Source organism: Bos mutus, chromosome 18 (assembly GCF_027580195.1).
Source record: "Bos mutus isolate GX-2022 chromosome 18, NWIPB_WYAK_1.1, whole genome shotgun sequence".
NCBI classification, from domain to species: Eukaryota; Metazoa; Chordata; class Mammalia; order Artiodactyla; family Bovidae; genus Bos; species Bos mutus.
Window position 1 is genome coordinate 859,610 of NC_091634.1, and position 18,899 is coordinate 878,508.

Sequence of the window (18,899 nt, forward strand, 5' to 3'; positions counted from 1 at the left end):
GTCCTGTTTCTGAATCCACCCTGATAATCTCTCTTTTAATTGGTACACTGAGACTATCAATATTTAGTATATTGATAAATACTTAACGTGTTTGTTACCATTTTCTAAAATTGCCCTTGTTCTGCATTCCTGTGTTAGTCTACCACTCCTTCTTTTTTGGTGTTAATTGAGCATTTTGTATGATTTTATTATCTCTCCTTTGTTAGCTTACCAGCTATATTTGCTTCTCTCCATTTTTAAATTTAGTGGTTCTAAATTTGTGTTATGTATTAACAACTGATTTAAGATCACTTCCATATAATCCTATATGATTTCATGGGTAGTTTGAATAAATATATATTTGTGTCTTGTGGAATCTTAGTTCCCCTACCAGGGATTGAACCTGGGCTTCTGGCAGTGAAAAATGTGGGATTGTAACCACTGGGCCACCAGGGAATTCCTATGTAATTTAAAAATATCCTGAGGTGAGGTTCCATGGTTGCCTACTGGATAGGATTCCATTTTTTCGTTACTGTGGACCAGTTCACCCCAGCTGTTATCTGTTAGATATGAAAAGATATTTTTCAAAAGGAGACATGCTAATGGGAACCTTGTACATAAAAAAATGCTCAATATTACAAATGGTAGGGGAAATGCAAGTCAAAATGACAGATACTACATTATACGTTATAATGTCTGTTATGAAAAACACAAGAAATAATGTTGGTAAAGATGTGGTGAAAAGGAACCCCTTGTGCATTTCGTGTTGATCCTTTGTTAAAATTCCAATCTCTCTGCTTATATTTTCCTTCTAGTTTCAATGCTGTCTGCCCTATCCATTAGTAGACATTAATTAGCTTATTAATCATAATTGTTTAAAATTATCAAGATGATCATTCCAGTATATCTGTAGTATTTGATTGTAGTTTTGAAGCTTTGTCTCTTCAAGCTCTGTTTTATGGGACACTGCAGAGCTTCAGCAGGCTCAATAGTTGCAAAAGAGTTATATCAGTTAGATTCTGCCAGAGCAGTTATGTTTATGTGGGGAGATGAAGTCTTAAAAAGTTTGTACTCCATCCACCATACATCCTTTCCTCTGGTTCCAATAGAGATTATTTATTCATTTACTCATTTTAACTTCTTATTTTATATTATAGTTTGGTTGATTTACAACGTTGTGTTAGTTTCAGGACTTTTTTTAGTATTTAAAGATTATTTAAATGTTTTATTTGTAGTATTTGATGTCATGTATTGTGTACTGAGTTCCTCTGAGCCACTGTTACTGTTCTTTTGTCCTAACTCTGTTAGGACTTGCATCATTTTGACTCTTGTAACTGGGAATGGAGAGTCCTTGGGCCTTATGGAATGGACATGACTCTGGTCTCTGCAAAAGAGCTTGGAGATTCTCTGGGCCCAGATGAATGTCAAGTGGGGAAGGACTTGTTATAGGTCTTTTGTTCATCATACCAGGAACATATGACTTCCATCCTTTGACTAGTGTTGTGGTGCTATTGCCAGTGGCTACAAATGACTTCTCTTGTCTTTCTCTATTCTTGACATTCTGCCAACTTGTCATTTCTACTACTTTACATTCTTAGTCTGACTCCAGCCTAGGATTCATCTCCTACCACCTGTGTAAACCTCATGTGGTCTTCACATTGTTTTCCCTCTGTTACTTGGTGGCAAAATTGTTTATGTCCTCAAACATGCATGTATGCTTTACTGTTTGTTGAACTCCAGCTGCATGTTGCAGCCAGATTTTCAGTGGCATGGATGAACAGTATACTTCTCCACAGTGTCACAGGTCACCAGAGGATGTAGTCCTGGTAAACCCATTGAGAGAGGAGTGCCTTTCACCTTGGGTCACATCCAATCCTTGTGTCCTGGACATGGAGTGAGCACCTGCTTCCTCAGTTTGACCCCGGCTTCATATGCTGGACGTGATTCCATGGACCTGTGTACGCTTTCTGCTCCCAGCTTGTCCCCACTGCTTCTTTCATGTGGCAAATATACAGTTGTCGTGATATCATTCCCTCCAATAAAGTCAACCAGAACTTCACCATCACTTGTTTGTTTTCAGGTTCTTGGCGTGGAGTCCAGGATAAAGAGACACCATCTGAAGAAATCAAACCTGCAGGGGTGTTACAGTTTCGCACTCCCAGGGCAGGTTTGTCTCCTGAGAAGACCCAACCCTGTGCGATGTGCATCCCAGTCTTGAGAGACATTTTGCACTTGGCTGAAGAGCAAGGAACAAATGGGGAGCAGAAAGCATACACATGTGCAGCCTGTGGGAAGGAGTTCTATTTCACTGCTAACATTCAGCAGCACCAGAAGCAGCACGTTAGAGAGAATCCTTTCGTATGTAATACTGAGCGACCCTCATTTTTAAAGACCTGCACAGTTCACTCAGCAGGGAATTTCTCTACCTACATGGAGATTGGGAATGACTTCATGGCCAGCATGGGAGTTCAGCCACAGGCCACTAATACTGGGAAGAAACTGAACAACAGTACCGAGTGTGAGGTTGTTTTTCACAGTGGAGAAAGTCATCACAGTTTGGGAGAAGGTAAGATAGTTTCCAGCCACACAGACATTCTTGTAGAGCATGAGAGAGTCCTCATTAGTGAGGCAGTTTGTGAGGTAAACAAATGTGAGAAAGCTGGCACCCAAAGAAGTAACCTCATTCAGCATGTGCAAGTTCACACTGGAGAAAAGTCTTACCAATGCAGCCGATGTGAAGAATTTTTTAGCCACAAATCCCAAATCCTTTCACATCAGAGCTTTAATTGTGGAGGAATGCTTTATGATTGCAGTGAATGTGGGAAATCCTTTAGCCGAAGGAAGTACCTCATTTCCCATAGGAGAATCCACACTGGAGAAAAACCTTATGAGTGCAAGGAATGTAATAAATCCTTCAGACGAAAGGGGAACTTAATTGAACATCAGAGAGTTCACACTAGAGAAAAACCTTATCAGTGCAAACAGTGTGGAAAATTTTTTGCCCGCAAATCCATTTTCCTTGCACATGAAAGAATTCACACTGGAGAAAACCCTTATGAGTGCAACAAATGTGGGAAAGCTCTTACTACTATCTCTAGTTTCTATTATCATCTGAGAGTTCACACGGGAGAACGGCCTTATGAGTGCAATGAATGTGGGAAATCTTTCACTACTTTGTCAACTCTTTCTAATCATCAGAGAGTTCACAGTGGAGAAAGACCTTTTAAGTGTAGTGAATGTGAAAAATTCTTTAGCCGAAAGGAACATCTCAGTGCCCATATGAATGTTCACACTGGAGAAAAGCCTTATGAGTGCAATAAATGTGGGAAATCTTTTACGAGTAGGTCAAACCTTTGTAATCATTGGAGAGTTCACATTGGAGAAAGGCCTTTTAAGTGCAGTGAATGTGGGAAATGTTTTACTAGTAGCTCAAGCTTTCTTCGTCATCAGCGAGTTCACACTGGAGAAAGGCCTTACGAATGCAGTGAATGTGGAAAATCTTTTGTTGCTTCGAGTGGCCTCCGGTATCATCAGAGAGTTCACAATGGAGAAAGACCTTATGAGTGCAGTGAATGTGGGAAAAATTTTACTGCTAGGTCGACCCTTCGTGATCATCAAAGAGTTCACACTGGAGAAAAGCCTTATAAGTGCAGTGAATGTGGTAAGTATTTTACTAGTAGGTCGAGCCTTCTACGTCATCAGAGAGTTCACACAGAAGAAAGGCCTTATGAGTGCAGTCAGTGTGGGCGATCTTTTACTACTCAGACATACCTCTATGATCATCACAGAGTTCACATTGGAAAAGGCCTATGAGTGCAATGAATGTTGGGAAAACCTTTAAGAAAAGACAGTTCCTCCTCATCCATTGGAAAATCCACATTGGATAAAAGCCTTTTGAGTGCAAGGAATGTGTTAAATCTTTCATCTGTTGGTGCCAGTTGATTAAACAACAGAATTCACACTAGAGAAAGGGCTTTGTGAATATTGCAAATATTGCTGACAGTGATGTTGAAGAAGTTTGAGGTGGTAACAGAGCATGAAGAACCTGTGCAGCAAATGGACTCTTTCTGAAGAGTAAACTGAGGCACAGAGACTGTATCATCTGTTTGTGATCTCCTTGGAATGAATAGGCATCTGGGATTCAATGCCAGGTTGCCAGGTTTAGGATTTAGGGAATCTGATCACTTCTCTCCTGCTCCCCACCCTCTTCTGCCCCCCAACACACCAGGTTTGAAGACTGAAAGAACACTTTGTCCATTGTGACCCCCCACCCTAGGAGCCCAGCTTATACCCCAGCCTCATGCTGATTGGACAGGATTGTCTTCTCTGCCATCCAGCATTGATGCCTTACATGTGAATGACCACATTATCTACCCAACTAAACCAATGCTTTGGTTCAATAATTATTATTTCCATTCGTGAAAGAAGGGGTGTCTAGTTCAGAGATTTAGAGGGACTTACACAGGAGTTCACTACTGCCACACCTTTCATGAGAGTAGTTGCTCTACGCTGCAAATGCTTCTCTTCTGCCCCTTAGAGCAGGGACTCCATTTCCTGTGTCCTGACCATGAGCTACACAGACCTGAAGCCTGGATTAACCCCAGGGACTCCAGCTTCATTTCCACCCATGCACATCTTTCACTAACAACCTCCCACTTGGAAGTTTCTCAGGGACAGCGGCATTAAGCCAGGGACTCTGGACTGGCTCATTGGTATTGCCCTTGGTTTGGAACTGGCTCTACCACCATAAGCAGTGATTGGTTTCCAAGGTTCTGTCTACCTTCTTTATGTAGCCACCTCAAGATGTCCTTGTTGCCCTGTTATATGATTGACCACTTGTTGTTCTGGGCGGTGGGAAAGACACTGAAGGCCTGAGAATGTCCAGTGTGTTCCTCACATGGCGTGGTCTCCAAGATTCTTCTTCCTTTACCCCTTTACCCATATTCTCACTTTTCCTCCCACCCCTCCAGAAAAATGTAGCTCAGAAGAATAATGGTTGTTTATTAATATGAACTTGCCCTCCCTCCCTGATAGCCTAACTTAAAAACTAGCCCTGAATGCAGACTGACCTCTTCCATGAAGACTAAAACCTCTGTGTAAAAAAATCATTATGATTTTAGTTGCCTTTTTTCTCAGGACTTTTCTTCCCCTTCACTGTGCCATGTGGCTGTGGGATCTTAGTTTCCCTGTCCAGGAATCTAAAATGTGCCCTATGATATGGACATATGGAATCTTAGCCACTAGACTGCTGGGGAATTCCCTTTCACTGGATTCTTAATGTTAATTTTTGTTTTTCATGTGTCTGTTTTTCGCCTGTGTGTTCTATTTGGGAAAATTTCTATTCATATTTTGGCCTACTTTTGTTTTCTGAGATTTGTGTGTTCTCTTTTTTTGACAAGAAGGAAAGCAAAGAAACATCAAAGACATCTGTTAGATTTCACTCATTCAGCAATAATGTGTGTGACTTTTTTTCTGCATGGAATCGTAATTCATAGTACTGAAAGTATATGTTCTAAAAGTTTATACTATGGGTAATATAATGGCCACATGCATTATACATGTTTTCAATAAATCTGTTTTATTCACATTTGTTACCTTAGTCTTAAGGCCAGACATTTAATTGCACAGTAAATCAAGCCCTGTTTTGTAGTGTTTGCCAGTTTCTTTGGTGTTAATATTCCCATCCTTGCCAGTGTCAAATCGTGAACATAATGTCACTGAAATGGAGTAGAAAAGAATTGCCAGTCGCCCACCATGTATTCTTTTTCCCCCTTAAAGGTCCAGTATCTGGAAAATATTGCAGGAATGTAGCTAATAAATCATACTAGAATGATTATTGATAGATTTTGCTGAATTGTTTTAAAAATCATTTCATTTAAATCGAGTTCATTTAAATTTTATGTATTTAAGATGTACATTGGACATACTTGTGTACATCCTTCAAACCAGTTTCCTCTTGCCATTTTAAATTTACCTTCAACATTATCATTACTGATGCAAGAGTATAGTCTACTTTAGTAATGACTATTTTCAAATATATATATATATAAATGGAATGACTGATGGACTCTTCCTGTATCTTACACCATTTATCATATTTATACACATGATCACTTTTTGTGTTTGTGTATCAGGATTTACCTAGTCCTTAATTTTTATAATCTCAGGTATCATGTTTTTCAATACGTAACTTCTTGGAGTGCATTTCTAAAATGAAGCTTTTTCATAACTCCAGTAACTAACACAAGAAAGGATTCTAAATATCAGTGTATATCAGCACAGCCTGGGACACAGTGTGACAGAGTTTGAATGCTCACACCCTTTGACGCAGCCTTGATCTACAAACTCATGTAGCATAGAACGAAGGACGTATGACAGAAGTGAGACCTTGTTGGAGAAATACAGTGGGACATGCTGACCCTGCACAGCAGATGTGGGTACAGAATTCACAAACACTCCAGGGAGATTTGGGGCCGGGCATGTGATACAGATGGCCCACGTTGTGGTGTGTGGGCCTCACACACTCTCACAGTTCTTGTGGATCCCGTGTAATAAGGTGAGTGCAGACAGGCTTGCAAAGAACAAGTTCTGACGTCACCACAAGTTTGATGGTGCACTGATCGTGTTCATTTGAGGGACTGGGTCACAAGTGTTATACAGGTGAAGATTCACACCTGTGAACAGCTTTGTTTCACGAGAACTTGGCGTTGGGTTTTACAGGCATTATGGGAGGTGTCATTCTTCAGCCCTTAGCATTTGGACTAAAGTTTGTCAAGAATGGGTCCCCAGAAGATGTTGGCACTTTCCTTCTGGTTATCTTGATAACTAATAATCATTTGGTGATTTACATTTTTCTGCTGGGTAGGAGGAGCAGTGGGGTGATGAGTGAAGTGGTTAGGAAGAACAGCTGGTGCAGAACAAGAAGACCTTAGGATTAAGAGGGAAGGCCAGTCCTGTGTGTAGGATATAGTTGATTAAGACTTGGGCCAGGGGATGTTCAGAGAGCTAAAGAACAGCTTATTTGGATGGCCTGATTATACATCGGTATTTTTCACCAAGTTGGGCACAGTCACAAACCACAGGCAAGAAAGCCTTTTCTGGGGGGACCACAAGTAGTGCTCTCCCCCTTGTCTACCCGCTCAGGCCTGCTCAGTATCTCTTCTGTATTCAGGGTCCTGGCTTCCCCCCCACCCCGCCCTCAGACTAGGAAGAAAAACGAATAACAGGTTCCCGTGCTGGCTCTTTGAGGGGCCCTGTCTGACGTTTTTAGTGTCCCTGGCCAAAGGTTACAAAATGACTTTTTCCCCTGGCTGCACAAAGGCATTTACTAGATGTTATTTTTTTGGACCAGCTCTTTAACCCAGACACATGGTGGGAAACACCAAGTCCTAATTACTGAACCACCAAGGAATTCCCCAAAATGGCTTTAACACTTCAGGCTGCATGCCTTTCGGAAGCATTAGGATAATATTCATTTGCTTCCAGTTTCCACTGGATGTCAACTTGGGTTGACTTTTAGGTGTCTGAGACCATTTGCAAACACTTCAGTGATCGGTATCATTAAAGACAAATGTTCTTAAGCCCTTCCTCCTGCCCTGGATCCTCTGCCTGCCTAAGGATTGAGCACCTCTGTCACAACAGGTAGTTTTTCAGCTCTCCTACCTCAGTGGTTTTCCTTTTCATTCCTCCAGTGTTGTTGTTCAGTCACTCAGTCGTGTTCAAGTCTTTGCGACCCCATGGACTGCAGCATGCTAGGCTTCCTTGTCCTTCACCATCTGTCACGTCCACTGAGTCGGTGATGCCATCCAACCATCTCATCCTCTCATCCCCTTATCCTCCTGCCTTCAATCTTTCTCAGCATCAGGGTCTTTTCTAATTAGTCGATTCTTTGCATCAGGTGGCCAAAGTATTGGAGCTTCAGCATCAGTCCTTCTAATGAATATTTAGGATTGACTGGTTGGATCTCCTTGCGGTCCAAGGGACTCTCAAGAGTCTTCTCCAACACCACAGTTCAAAAGCATCAGTTCTTTGATGTTCAACCTTCTTTAGTGGTCCAACTCTCACATCCATACATGACTACTGGAAAAACCATAGCTTTGACTAAGTTGCTCCAAAGCATGTGGGATTAGTTCCCTGATCATGGATTGAACCAGTGTCCCCTGTATTGTAAGACAGATTCTTAACCACTGGGCCATCAGGTAAGTCCTAAAGTGGGTTTCTTGAAGACAACATACGGTTAAGTTCTGCTTCTGGATCCATTCTGAAATCTCTCTTTTAATTGATGTACTGAGACTATCCATGTTTAGTATATTGGTGTATACTTGGATTAATATTTAATACTGTATTGATAGTATACTTGGATTAATATCTAATATATTTTTTGCCATTTTCTAAAATTGCCCTTTGTTGAGGTCCTTTAACGGACTGGAACCTGGTGGTCCAGAGTCGACTGATAAGAAAGTAAAGGAGAGAAAGAGGCTGGTATTCCTTCGTTTACGCAGAAAGCCAATAAAGCCCCTGCACGGGGCTTGCTCTGTTCACGAAGGCCTCAGGCACCCTCTCGATGGGGTGAAGGTGCAGAGCGCCTTCTCAAGAGGGTCTTTGAAGCCCGGGCAGTAAAGTGAACTCAGAGAGCCTCTGCGCTCCAGGGGATTAGCCTGAAAAAAGAGAGAGAGGGAGAGGGAGAGAGGGAGAGAAAGACACAGGGACCAGAGTTCTGATGGAGCAAAGGTGTTTTAATTAACATGGTGTGGATATATATACTATTTTACAAGGTAGTTATTCTCAGCAAAGATAAAGATTAAATTCCAGACTTACAAAAATAGGCGATCCATATTAGAGAGAGAGAGTTGTAAACAATCACTTTTACTGTATGGTTCACAAGAAGGAAGAGGGTACTTATCACCATATAGAAACACTAATGAAGGAAATGCCTGGATTCCTCAGCCCCCGGGAGAGGCTTGCCTCTCCTCTTAATTCCCGATTATTCAGGAATTATAAGGAACAGAGAATTCCTGACAGATCCGAAACAGCACACAGGAAGCCTCGTGTTAAATGCTTCCTGACAGTTCCCCCTATTTTATTATATTTGTAAAAAAGGTCTTGACCAAATGAGTTTTGTTAGTATTAACCAACCTTATAGAAAGGAGACGGTAAACAACAAATATAATTATCAAGATAATCACCAAAGTTACAGTTCCAGACCTGATACTGATAATTTGTTCAGCTAAAGTTTCCAAATTAGGGGAAGAGGGCAGATTTTTAGAAAAAGTTTTAAAGATTTTCTTTTGCAGTAATTGTACATTCAGAGAGGCATTATCATGTATATTTTGTAAATGAAATTTGATTTATTCCCAGTTACAGGCAGGTGCAGAGCACCTTCTCAAGAGGGTCTTAGAAGCCCGGGCAGGAAAGTGAACTCAGAGAGCCTCTGTGCTCCAGGGGGTCAGCCTGAAAAAGAAAGAGAGGGAGAAAGAAAGAAAGACACGGGGACCAGAGTTCTGATGGAGCAAAGGTGTTTTAACATGGTGTGGGCATATATATTGTCTTACAAGATAGTTATTCTCAGCAAAGATAAAGATTAAAATTCCAGACTTACAAAACATAGGCAATCCATATTAGAAGAGAGAGTTGTAAACAATCACTTTTACTGTTTGGTTCACAAGAAGAAAGAGGGTACTTATCACCATAGTAGCTAGTAGCTCAGTCGTGTCTGACTCTTTGCGACCAGGCTCCTTCGTCCATGGGATTTTCCAGGCAAGAGTGCTGGAGTGGATTGCCATTTCCTTCTCCAGGGGATCTTCCCAACCCAGGAATCAAACCCGGGTCTCCCGCATTGCAGGCAGGCGCTTTACCGTCTGAGCCACCAGGGAAGCCCCTACTTATCACCGTATAGAAACACTAATGAAGGAAATGCCTGGATTCCTCAGCCCCCGGGAGAGGCTTGCCTCTCCTGTTAATTCCTCAGGAATTAATGAGGAACAGAATTCCTGACAGATCCAAAGCAGCACACAGGAAGCCTCGTGTTCAGTGCTTCCTGACAGCACTTGCTCTGTTTTTTCGTTCTCATTTTCTGGCTGTGCTGGGTCTTGGCTGCTGCCTGGCCTCTCTGCCTGCAGAGAGAGCAGACTGCTCTCTAGTTGTGCAGGCTTCTCATTGCCGTGGCTCCCCTTGTGAAGCTTGCTTCTGTGGTGCGCGGACTTGAGTAGCTGCTGCCTCGGGGCTCTGAAGCACAGGCTCGGTGGTGGTGGTGCACGGACTTAGTTGCTCTGTGGCGTGTGGGATCTTCTGGGATCAAGGATTGAACCCATGTCTCCTGCATTGACGGGCAGATTGTTTACCACTGAGCCACCAGGGAAAAAACCCTACCCTTATTCTCTGTTCCTTTGTTAATCTACCACTCTCTTTTTTGTGGTGTTAATCAAGCACTTGTGTGACTTTATTTTCTCTCCTTTGTTAGCTCATCAGCTCTATTTGCTTCCATTTTTTAATTTAATTGTGCTAAAATTTGCACTATGTACTTATAAATGATATGAGTGCTTCCTTATGCTATATGGTTTCATGGGTAGTTTGAAAATATATATATTTCTATATAATACACAGATACAATACATATATATACACGTATGATCCTGTGGTTTTTAATTGAAAAGTATTCATGTATAAGTGGACCCAAGTATTTTAGAACCCGTGTTCCAGGTTTACCTGTACTGAATGATTATGCTTACATGTTGAATCTTTAAACCAACACCACCACCACCAATCAGATACAGACAAAGGATTAGTGATTGCCAGATCAAGGTAAGGAGTGTAGATGAAATGAGTGAAGGATGTCAGAAGTTAAACACTTCTAGTTTATAAGGTAAATCCTGAGGGTGTAGTGCACAGCCTAGTGACTCTAGTTAACAAGACTCTGTTTTATATTTAGAAGTTTCCTGAGAGCATTCCTGGTGGTCTAGTTAAGAATCTGCCTGCCAACGCAGGAACAGGGGTTCGCTCCCTGGTGCAAGCAGATCCCATGTGCTGTGGAGCAGCTAAGTTCATGCACTGCAACTGCGGAGTCTGCCTGTTGCAACTACTGAAGCATTCCTGCCTTAGAGCCTGTGCTCTGCAACAAGAGAAGACACTGCAGTAAGAAGCCCGCACATTTCAGCTAGAGAGTAGCCCCTGTTTGCTGAACCTAGAGAAAGCCTGAGATTGCAATGACGAACAAGAGAAGCCATAAATAAAGAAAGAAAAGAAAAAAGAAATTGCCAAAGGAGTAGATCGTAAAAGTTCTCCTCACACACACACACACACACACAAAATGCAGTCAGAGTTTCTGAGTTCTGGAAGTACACTTCCTTACCCTATCACAGGTCCAGGAAGTGTGTTCCTGGTTAAAACAACAACAACAACAACAACAAAACAAAACCATTGACAGAGGAGTGAACTGTAGAAGCCGCCTTTCACCTTCAGCCACCTCCAGTCCTGTCCTGCGCTTGGTGAGATCAGATGCTTCTCAGTTTTACCGCAACTAATTTCCAGAACACAGTCCTGTGGAGTGGTTCTTTCACTTGTCAGAATTCATGGCTGAATCCAAGATTTTTAAAGTTTTCCCTGTTTTTTCCCCTAAGAATTGTGTAACTTCAGCTCTTACATTTTGACCTTTGATACATTTTGAATGCCTTTTTGTATGTGGTATTAGGTAGGACTCTAACTTCATTCTTGTACATGTGGCTATTCAGTTTTTACAACACTATTTGTTGATGAATCTATTGAATAGTAATGGTCAGTAATTATTGGATCATATATTATGAGGGTTGATCTTTATAATCTGAAGTCTATTTCACTGAAGTAGATATCTGTCTTTATGCTATTAGCATGCTGTTTTGGTTCCTATAACTTTTAATATGGTGTGAAATAAATGCTAGGTGCCTTTCATGAATCCCACATGGTCATGATATGTAATTCTGTTTGTATAATTTTTGAATCAGTTTACTGATGCTTTGTGATTTTGCCTTTATGTTCATGAGAGATATTGGTGTATATTTTTTCTGCATGTTTTTGGTTTGGTATTAGAGTAATGTTGGCCTCACAGAATTAGTTAGGAAGCAGTCCTTCTGTTTCTGTCTTCTGAAAGGAATTGTAGAGAATTGTATATCTTCCTAAAATGTTTGTCATATTTCACCAGTTAACCAATCTGGGCAAGTTGCATTCTGTTTTGGAAGATTACTCCTTATTGATTCAGTTACTTTAACAGATGTATACCTATTTAGATTGTGTATTGTTGTGTGGGTTTTGGTAGACTGTATTTTTCAAAAAACTGGTCCATTTCATTTAGGTTATCACATTTATTGTCTTGGAGATGCCTGTATATTTCATTATACCATTTAATGTCCATTCCGTGTGGTGGTTTTTCCTCTTTAATTCTTTCTCTTTGTCTCTCTCTTTTTTCTTTTGGCTGTACCTCCAGGCATGTGAGATGTTTGTTTCCAAACCAGGGATCAAACTGTCCCCTGCAGTGGAAATACAGAGACTTTACCATTGGAACTGGGGAAGTCCTTTTTTATTTTTAATATTAGTAATTTATGTCTTGTCTTGTTTTTGTGATTACCCTAATGAGAATATTTTTTATTTTATTGGTCATTTTAAGGAACCAGTTTACTTTGTTTGTCTTTGTTATTTTTCTTTGTTGGTTTATTAAATGATATCTTTTCTTCCTCCTTTGGATTTAATTTTCTCTTTTTTCTAGTTTTCTAAGGTGATTGCCTTTAGATTTTTTTTTTTAATATATGCATTCAGTACTATAAATTGCTGTATAACCATTGCTTTCACTGCATACACATATTTTGACAAGTGTTGTGTTTGTTTCGAGATACTTAAAAATTTACCTTGAGATTTCTTGTTTGCTCCATGTTTTATTTGGGTTGTTTGACTTTTCATTGTTCTGCGATTTTTCAGCTATCTTTCTGTTACTGGTTCTAGTGTGATTCCACCGTGATCTGAGAACAGACATTGTCTGATTTTTGTTGTTTCAAATTTGTTAAGGTGTGTTTTTCTGGCCCAGCATGTGCTCTGTTTTATAAATTTTCCATGTCAGCTTAAGACTACTCTGCTGTTAGATGGACTAGACTTGTAGTCTGTAGGTGTCCAGATACCCAGTTAACTGTGCTGGGTCTTCATTGCTGTTCAGGCTTTTCTCTAGTTGCAGCGACTGGGGGCTACTCGCCAGTTATGGTACACAGACTTCTGGTTTGGTGGCTTTTTTTTTGAGCACAGGCTCTCAAGCATTTGGTCTTTGGTAGTTGCGGCTCCTGGGCTCGAGAGCACAGTCAGGTAGTTGTGGCACATGGACTTAGTTGCCCTGTGCGCGTGCGGTCTTCCTGGACCCGGGACTGAACCTGTTTGTCCTACGGTGGCTCTTTACCACTGAGCCACCTGGGGAGCCTCCCGTTAGATATGAATATAGTTCCTAACATTTTTATTTTGAATTCTGTTAATCGCTCTCTAATGTTACATGCATGTTTTTATTTAAAGTGGGTTTTGTTGTTTTAAAATTTTATTTGTTCAAATATGTTTTTAGTCCATATTGGGTCTTCATTATGGTGCACAGGCTCTGGAGTGTGCAGAGTTGTTAATTGTGGCCTACAGGCTTAGTTGCTGTGGCATGTGGGTTCCTGACCATGGATTGAACCAGTGTCTCCTGTGTTGCACTTTGAATAGTTAACTGCTGGACCACCAGGGAAGTCCTGTAGTATGTTTCTCAGAGACAACATATCGCTGAATCCTGTTTATGGATCCACCCTGATGATCTTTCTCTTAATTGGTACACTGAGACTGTCGATGTTTAGTATATTGATATAGTTTGATAAATATCTAATGTATTTGTTATCATTTTATAAAATTATCCTTGTTCTTTGTTCCTGTGTTAGTCTACCGTTCTTTTTTTTTTTTTGTATTAATAGAGCATTTTGTATGATTTGTTTTCTTTCCTTTCTTAACTTGCCACCATTTGCTTCTCTTCATTTTTTTATTTAGTTGTGCTAAAGTTTGTGTTATGTTTTCAGAATTGATTGAAGACCACTTCTATATAACATTATATGACTTTATGGATAGTTTGATATATATATATATATATTTCCATCTTGTAATGTTTTAGTTCCCTGACTAGGGATCAGACCTGGGTCCCTGGCAGTAAAAGTGTGATGTCATAACTGCTGGCCCACCAAGGAATTCCTTAATAATTAAAAAAAAATCGTAACTGAAGTTCCATGGTTGCTTAGTTCAATAGGACTCTAGGCTTTCATTGCCATGGACCAGTTTGAACAAGGTATTATCTGTTAGATCTGAAAAGATGTTTTTCTGAATGAGTCATGCAAATAGGAACCTTGTATATAAAAAAAAAGTTCAGTATCACAAATGGTCAGAAAATGCCAATCAAAATGACAGTGAGATACCATGTCACACCTGTTCTAATGTCTGTTATGAAAAAGACAAGAAATAATGTTGGTTAAGATGTGGTGAAAAGAAACCCCTTGTGCACTCTTGGGAGGTGTGTACATTGTTGTCATCACTATGGAGTAGATCATGGAGAATCCTTACAACATTAAATAAGGAACTACAGTATGATCTAGCAATTCCAACTCTGTATTTATCCACAGGGAGTGAAATCACTGTATCAAAAAGGTATCTGTACCCCATGTTTATTGTTGCATTTTTAACACTATCCAAGTGATAGAAACAAGCTGAGTGTTCATTGATGGATGAATGGATAACAAATATCTGGAATATATGGAATATTATTCAGCCCTAAAAAAGAAGGCCGTTTTGCCATTTGCAACATTTGTGTTTGCTTTACTATTTCTTGAACACCAGCTACCTGTTCCACCCAGATGTTCAGATATACAGGATGTATGGTATACTTCTTCACAGGTCACCAGAGGATGTGGTCCTGGTAAAAGCCATTGACAGAGGAGTGAATTATACAGCATGCCTTTCACCTTGGGTCACATCCAGTCACATGTCGTATGCTTGGTGAGATCAGCTGCTTCCTCAATATGACTCCAACTTCATATCCTGAACACGATTCCGTGGACTTCTTTCATGTACCAAATGTAAAATTGTGATGGTGTCATTCACGCCAATAAAGTCAACCGGATCTTTACCATCACTTGTTTGTTTCAGGTTCTTGGCATGGAGTCCAGGATGAAGAGACACCATCTGAACAGAGCAAATCTGCAAGAGTGTCAAAGTTTTGCACTCCCAGGGCATGTTTGTCACCTGAGAAGACCCAACCTTGTAAGATGTGCATCCCAGTCTTGAGAGACATTTTGCACTTGGCTGAAGAACAAGGAACAAATGGGGAGCAGAAAGTATACACATGTGGGGCATGTGGGAAAGAATTCTATTTTACTGCAAACATTCAACAGCACCAGAAGCAGCACGTTAGAGAGAATCGTTTCCTATGTAATACTGAGAGACCCTCATTTTTGAAGACCTGCACAGTGCACCCAGCAGGGAATTTCTCTACCTACATGGAGATTGGGAATGACTTCATGGCCAGCATGGGAGTTCAGTCACAGGCCACTAATACTGGGAAGAAACTGAACAACAGTATGAAGTGTGAGGTTGTTTTTCACAGTGGAGAAAGTCATCACAGTTTGGGAGAAAGTAAGATAGTTTCCAGCCACACAGACATTCTTGTAGCGCATGAGAGAGTCCTCATTAGTGAGGCAGTTTGTGAGGTAAACAAATGTGAGAAAGCTGGCACCCAAAGAAGTAACCTCATTCAGCATGTGCAAGTTCACGCTGGAGAAAAGTCTTATAAATGCAGCCAATGTGGAAAATTTTTTGCCTATAAATCCAGTTGCCTTGCACATCAGAGAGTTCACACTGGAGAACGGCCTTATGAGTGCCCTGAATGCGGGAAATCTCTTGCTAATAGGTCGACCCTCTCTTATCACCTGAGACTTCACACTGGAGAAAAGCCTTTTAAGTGCAGTGAATGTGGGAAATCTTTTCCTGCTAGGTCAAGCCTTTGTCATCATCAGAGAGTTCACACTGGAGAAAAGCCTTGTGAGTGCAGTGAATGTGGTAAATTGTTCAGCCGGAATGAGCATCTCAGAGACCATAAGAACATTCACTCTGGAGAAAAGCCTTTTGGGTGCAATAAATGTGAGAAGTCTTTCAGTAGTAGCTCCAGTCTTCGTCATCATCAGAGAGTTCATGCTGAAGAAAGGTCTTATGAGTGCAATAAATGTTGGAAATCTTTTACCAGTAGGTCCGGCCTTCGTTATCATCAGAGAGTTCACACTGGAGAAAGGCCTTATGAGTGCAGTGAGTGTGCAAAATCATTCACAACTCAGTCAACCCTTTCTAATCATCAGAGAATTCACAGTGGAGAAAGACCTTTTAAGTGCAGTGCATGTGGCAAATTTTTTAGCCAAAAGGTACACCTTAGTACCCATATGAATGTTCACACTGGAGAAAAGCCTTATGAGTGCAATAAATGTGGGAAATCTTTTACAAGTAGGTCAAAACTTTGTACTCATTGGAAAGTTCACATTGGAGAAAGGCCTTTTAAGTGCAGTGAATGTGGGAAATGTTTTACTAGTACCTCAAGCCTTCTTTGTCATCAGAGAGTTCACAATGGAGAAAACCCTTATGAGTGCAGTGAATGTGGAATATCTTTTGTTGGTTCAAGTAGCCTCCGGTATCATCAGAGAGTTCACAATGGAGAAAAACCTTATGAGTGCAGTGAATGTGGGAAAAATTTTACTGCTCGGTGGACACTTCGTGATCATCAGAGAGTTCACACTGGAGAAAGGCCTTATAAGTGCAGTGAATGTGGGAAGTATTTTTCTAATAGCTCGAGCCTTCTTCGTCATCATAGAGTTCACACTGGAGAAAGACCTTATAAGTGCACTGAATGTGGCCGATCTTTTACTACTCAAACACATCTCTATGATCATCACAGAGTTCACACTGGAAAAGGCCTATGAGTGCAGTGAATGTGGGAAACCTGTTAAGCAAAACAGTGCTTCTTCATCCATTGGAAAGTTCATACTAGAGAAAAGTCTCGTAAGTGCCAGGAATATGTTAAATCTTTCATCTGAAGGTGCTACATGGTTAAATAACAGCGAGGTCACACTGGAGAAACAGCTTTATGAATATTGCAAATATTTCTGGCAGTGATGTTGAAGAAGTTTGAGGTAAAGTAACAGTGGGAAGAACCTCTGGAGGAAATGGACCCTTTTTAGAGAGGAAACTGAGGCACAGAGATGCTGGATCACCTGTTAGTGATCTCCTTAGGATGGATACGGATCTGGGATTCCATGCCAGGTTGAGTGATTCTTCCTTTAAGACTAAAACCTCTGCATAAAAAAATCATCATTATTTAATTGCATTTTTCTCAGGAATTTTTTTTCTTGACTGTGCCACGTGCCTATGGAATCTCCCTGTCCAGAAATCTAAACTGTGCCCCATGATGTGGACGTGTGGAATCCTCACCACTAGACTGCTGGCAAATTCCCTACTCAGGATTCTTGATGTTCAGTTTTTGTTTTTCATTTGTGTGTTTTTCACCTGTGTGTTCAGTTCGGTAAAATTTCAATTCATATTTTTGCCTATCTTTGTCTTCTGAGATTTGGCTATTTTTTCTTATTTGACAAGAAGGAAAGCAAAGAAACAACAAAGTTATCTGTTATATTTCACCAATAATATGAGTGACTTTTTTCCTGCATGGAATTCTTGTTCAGAGTATTGGGAGTTTGTATTCTCAATGTTTATACTATTTGTAGTGTAATTGCCACATACATCATATGTTTTTGATAAGTCTGCGCTATTAACATATGTTACCTATTCTTAAGTTCAGACATTTAATTACACTGTAATTAAATCAAGCCGTGTTTTGTAGTGTTTGCTAATTTCCCTGGTGTAAATGTTCATACCATTACCAGTGTCAAATTGTGAACATAATGTCACTGAAATGAAGTTGGGAAGCACTGCCAGTAGCTCACCATTGTATGGTTTTTCCCCTTTACAGTCCCAGTAGCCACAAAATATTTTAGGAATGTAGCTAGTAAACCATAGTAAAATGATTATGGACAGTTTTTGCTAAATTGTTTTTTAAATAGTTTATTGAATGTATATTTGATTTAAGTTTTACATATTTAGAATGTACATTTAGACATACTTGTGTACATCCTTCAGACCAGTTTCCTTCTGCCATTTAAAATTTATCTTCAACATTGTAATCACTGGTTCAAGAGTATATTCTATTTTAGTAATCAGTGAGTCAATCAGTTCAGTTGCTCAGTCGTGTCCGACTCTTTGCGACCCCATGAACAGTGTCAGACTTTATTTTTTGGGGCTCCAAAATCACTGCAGATGGTGACTGCAGCCATGAAATTAAAAGACGCTTACTCCTTGGAAGGAAAGTTATGACCAACCTAGATAGCATATTCAAAAGCAGAGACATTACTTTGTCAACAAAGGTCCATCTAGTCAAGGCTATGGTTTTTCCAGTGGTCATGTATGGATGTGAGAGTTGGACTGTGAAGAAAGCTGAGCGCCGAAGAATTGATGCTTTTGAACTGTGGTGCTGGAGAAGACTCTTGAGAGTCCCTTGGACTGCAAGGAGATCCAACCAGTCCATTCTGAAGGAGATCAGTCCTGGGTGTTCTTTGGAAGGAATGATGCTAAAGCTGAAACTCCAGTACTTTGGCCACCTCATGTGAAGAGTTGACTCATTGGAAAAGACTCTGATGCTGGGAGGGATTGGGAGCAGGAGGAGAAGGGGACGACAGAGGATGAGATGGCTGGATGGCATCACCGATTTGATGGATGTGAGTTTGAGTGAACTCCGGGAGTTGGTGATGGACAGGGAGGCCTGGCGTACTGCAGTTCATGGGGTCTCGAAGAGTTGGACGCGACTGAGC

General features: G+C 40.6%; 1 protein-coding gene across 2 annotated transcripts in view; it reads left to right on the top strand.

Annotated features, from left to right (window-relative positions):
- Positions 1-18,453, top strand: part of LOC102287317 (zinc finger protein 211) — a 40,644-nt gene extending 22,191 nt beyond the window's left edge. For both annotated transcript variants that reach the window (XM_070386943.1, XM_070386944.1), the window contains 2 exons: positions 2,060-2,545; positions 15,145-18,453. In XM_070386943.1, the coding sequence (XP_070243044.1) occupies positions 2,060-2,545; positions 15,145-16,961 (2,303 nt within the window). In that variant the 3' untranslated portion in view covers positions 16,962-18,453. The remainder of the gene's footprint in view (positions 1-2,059; positions 2,546-15,144) is intronic.
- Positions 18,454-18,899: the final 446 nt, after the last annotated feature.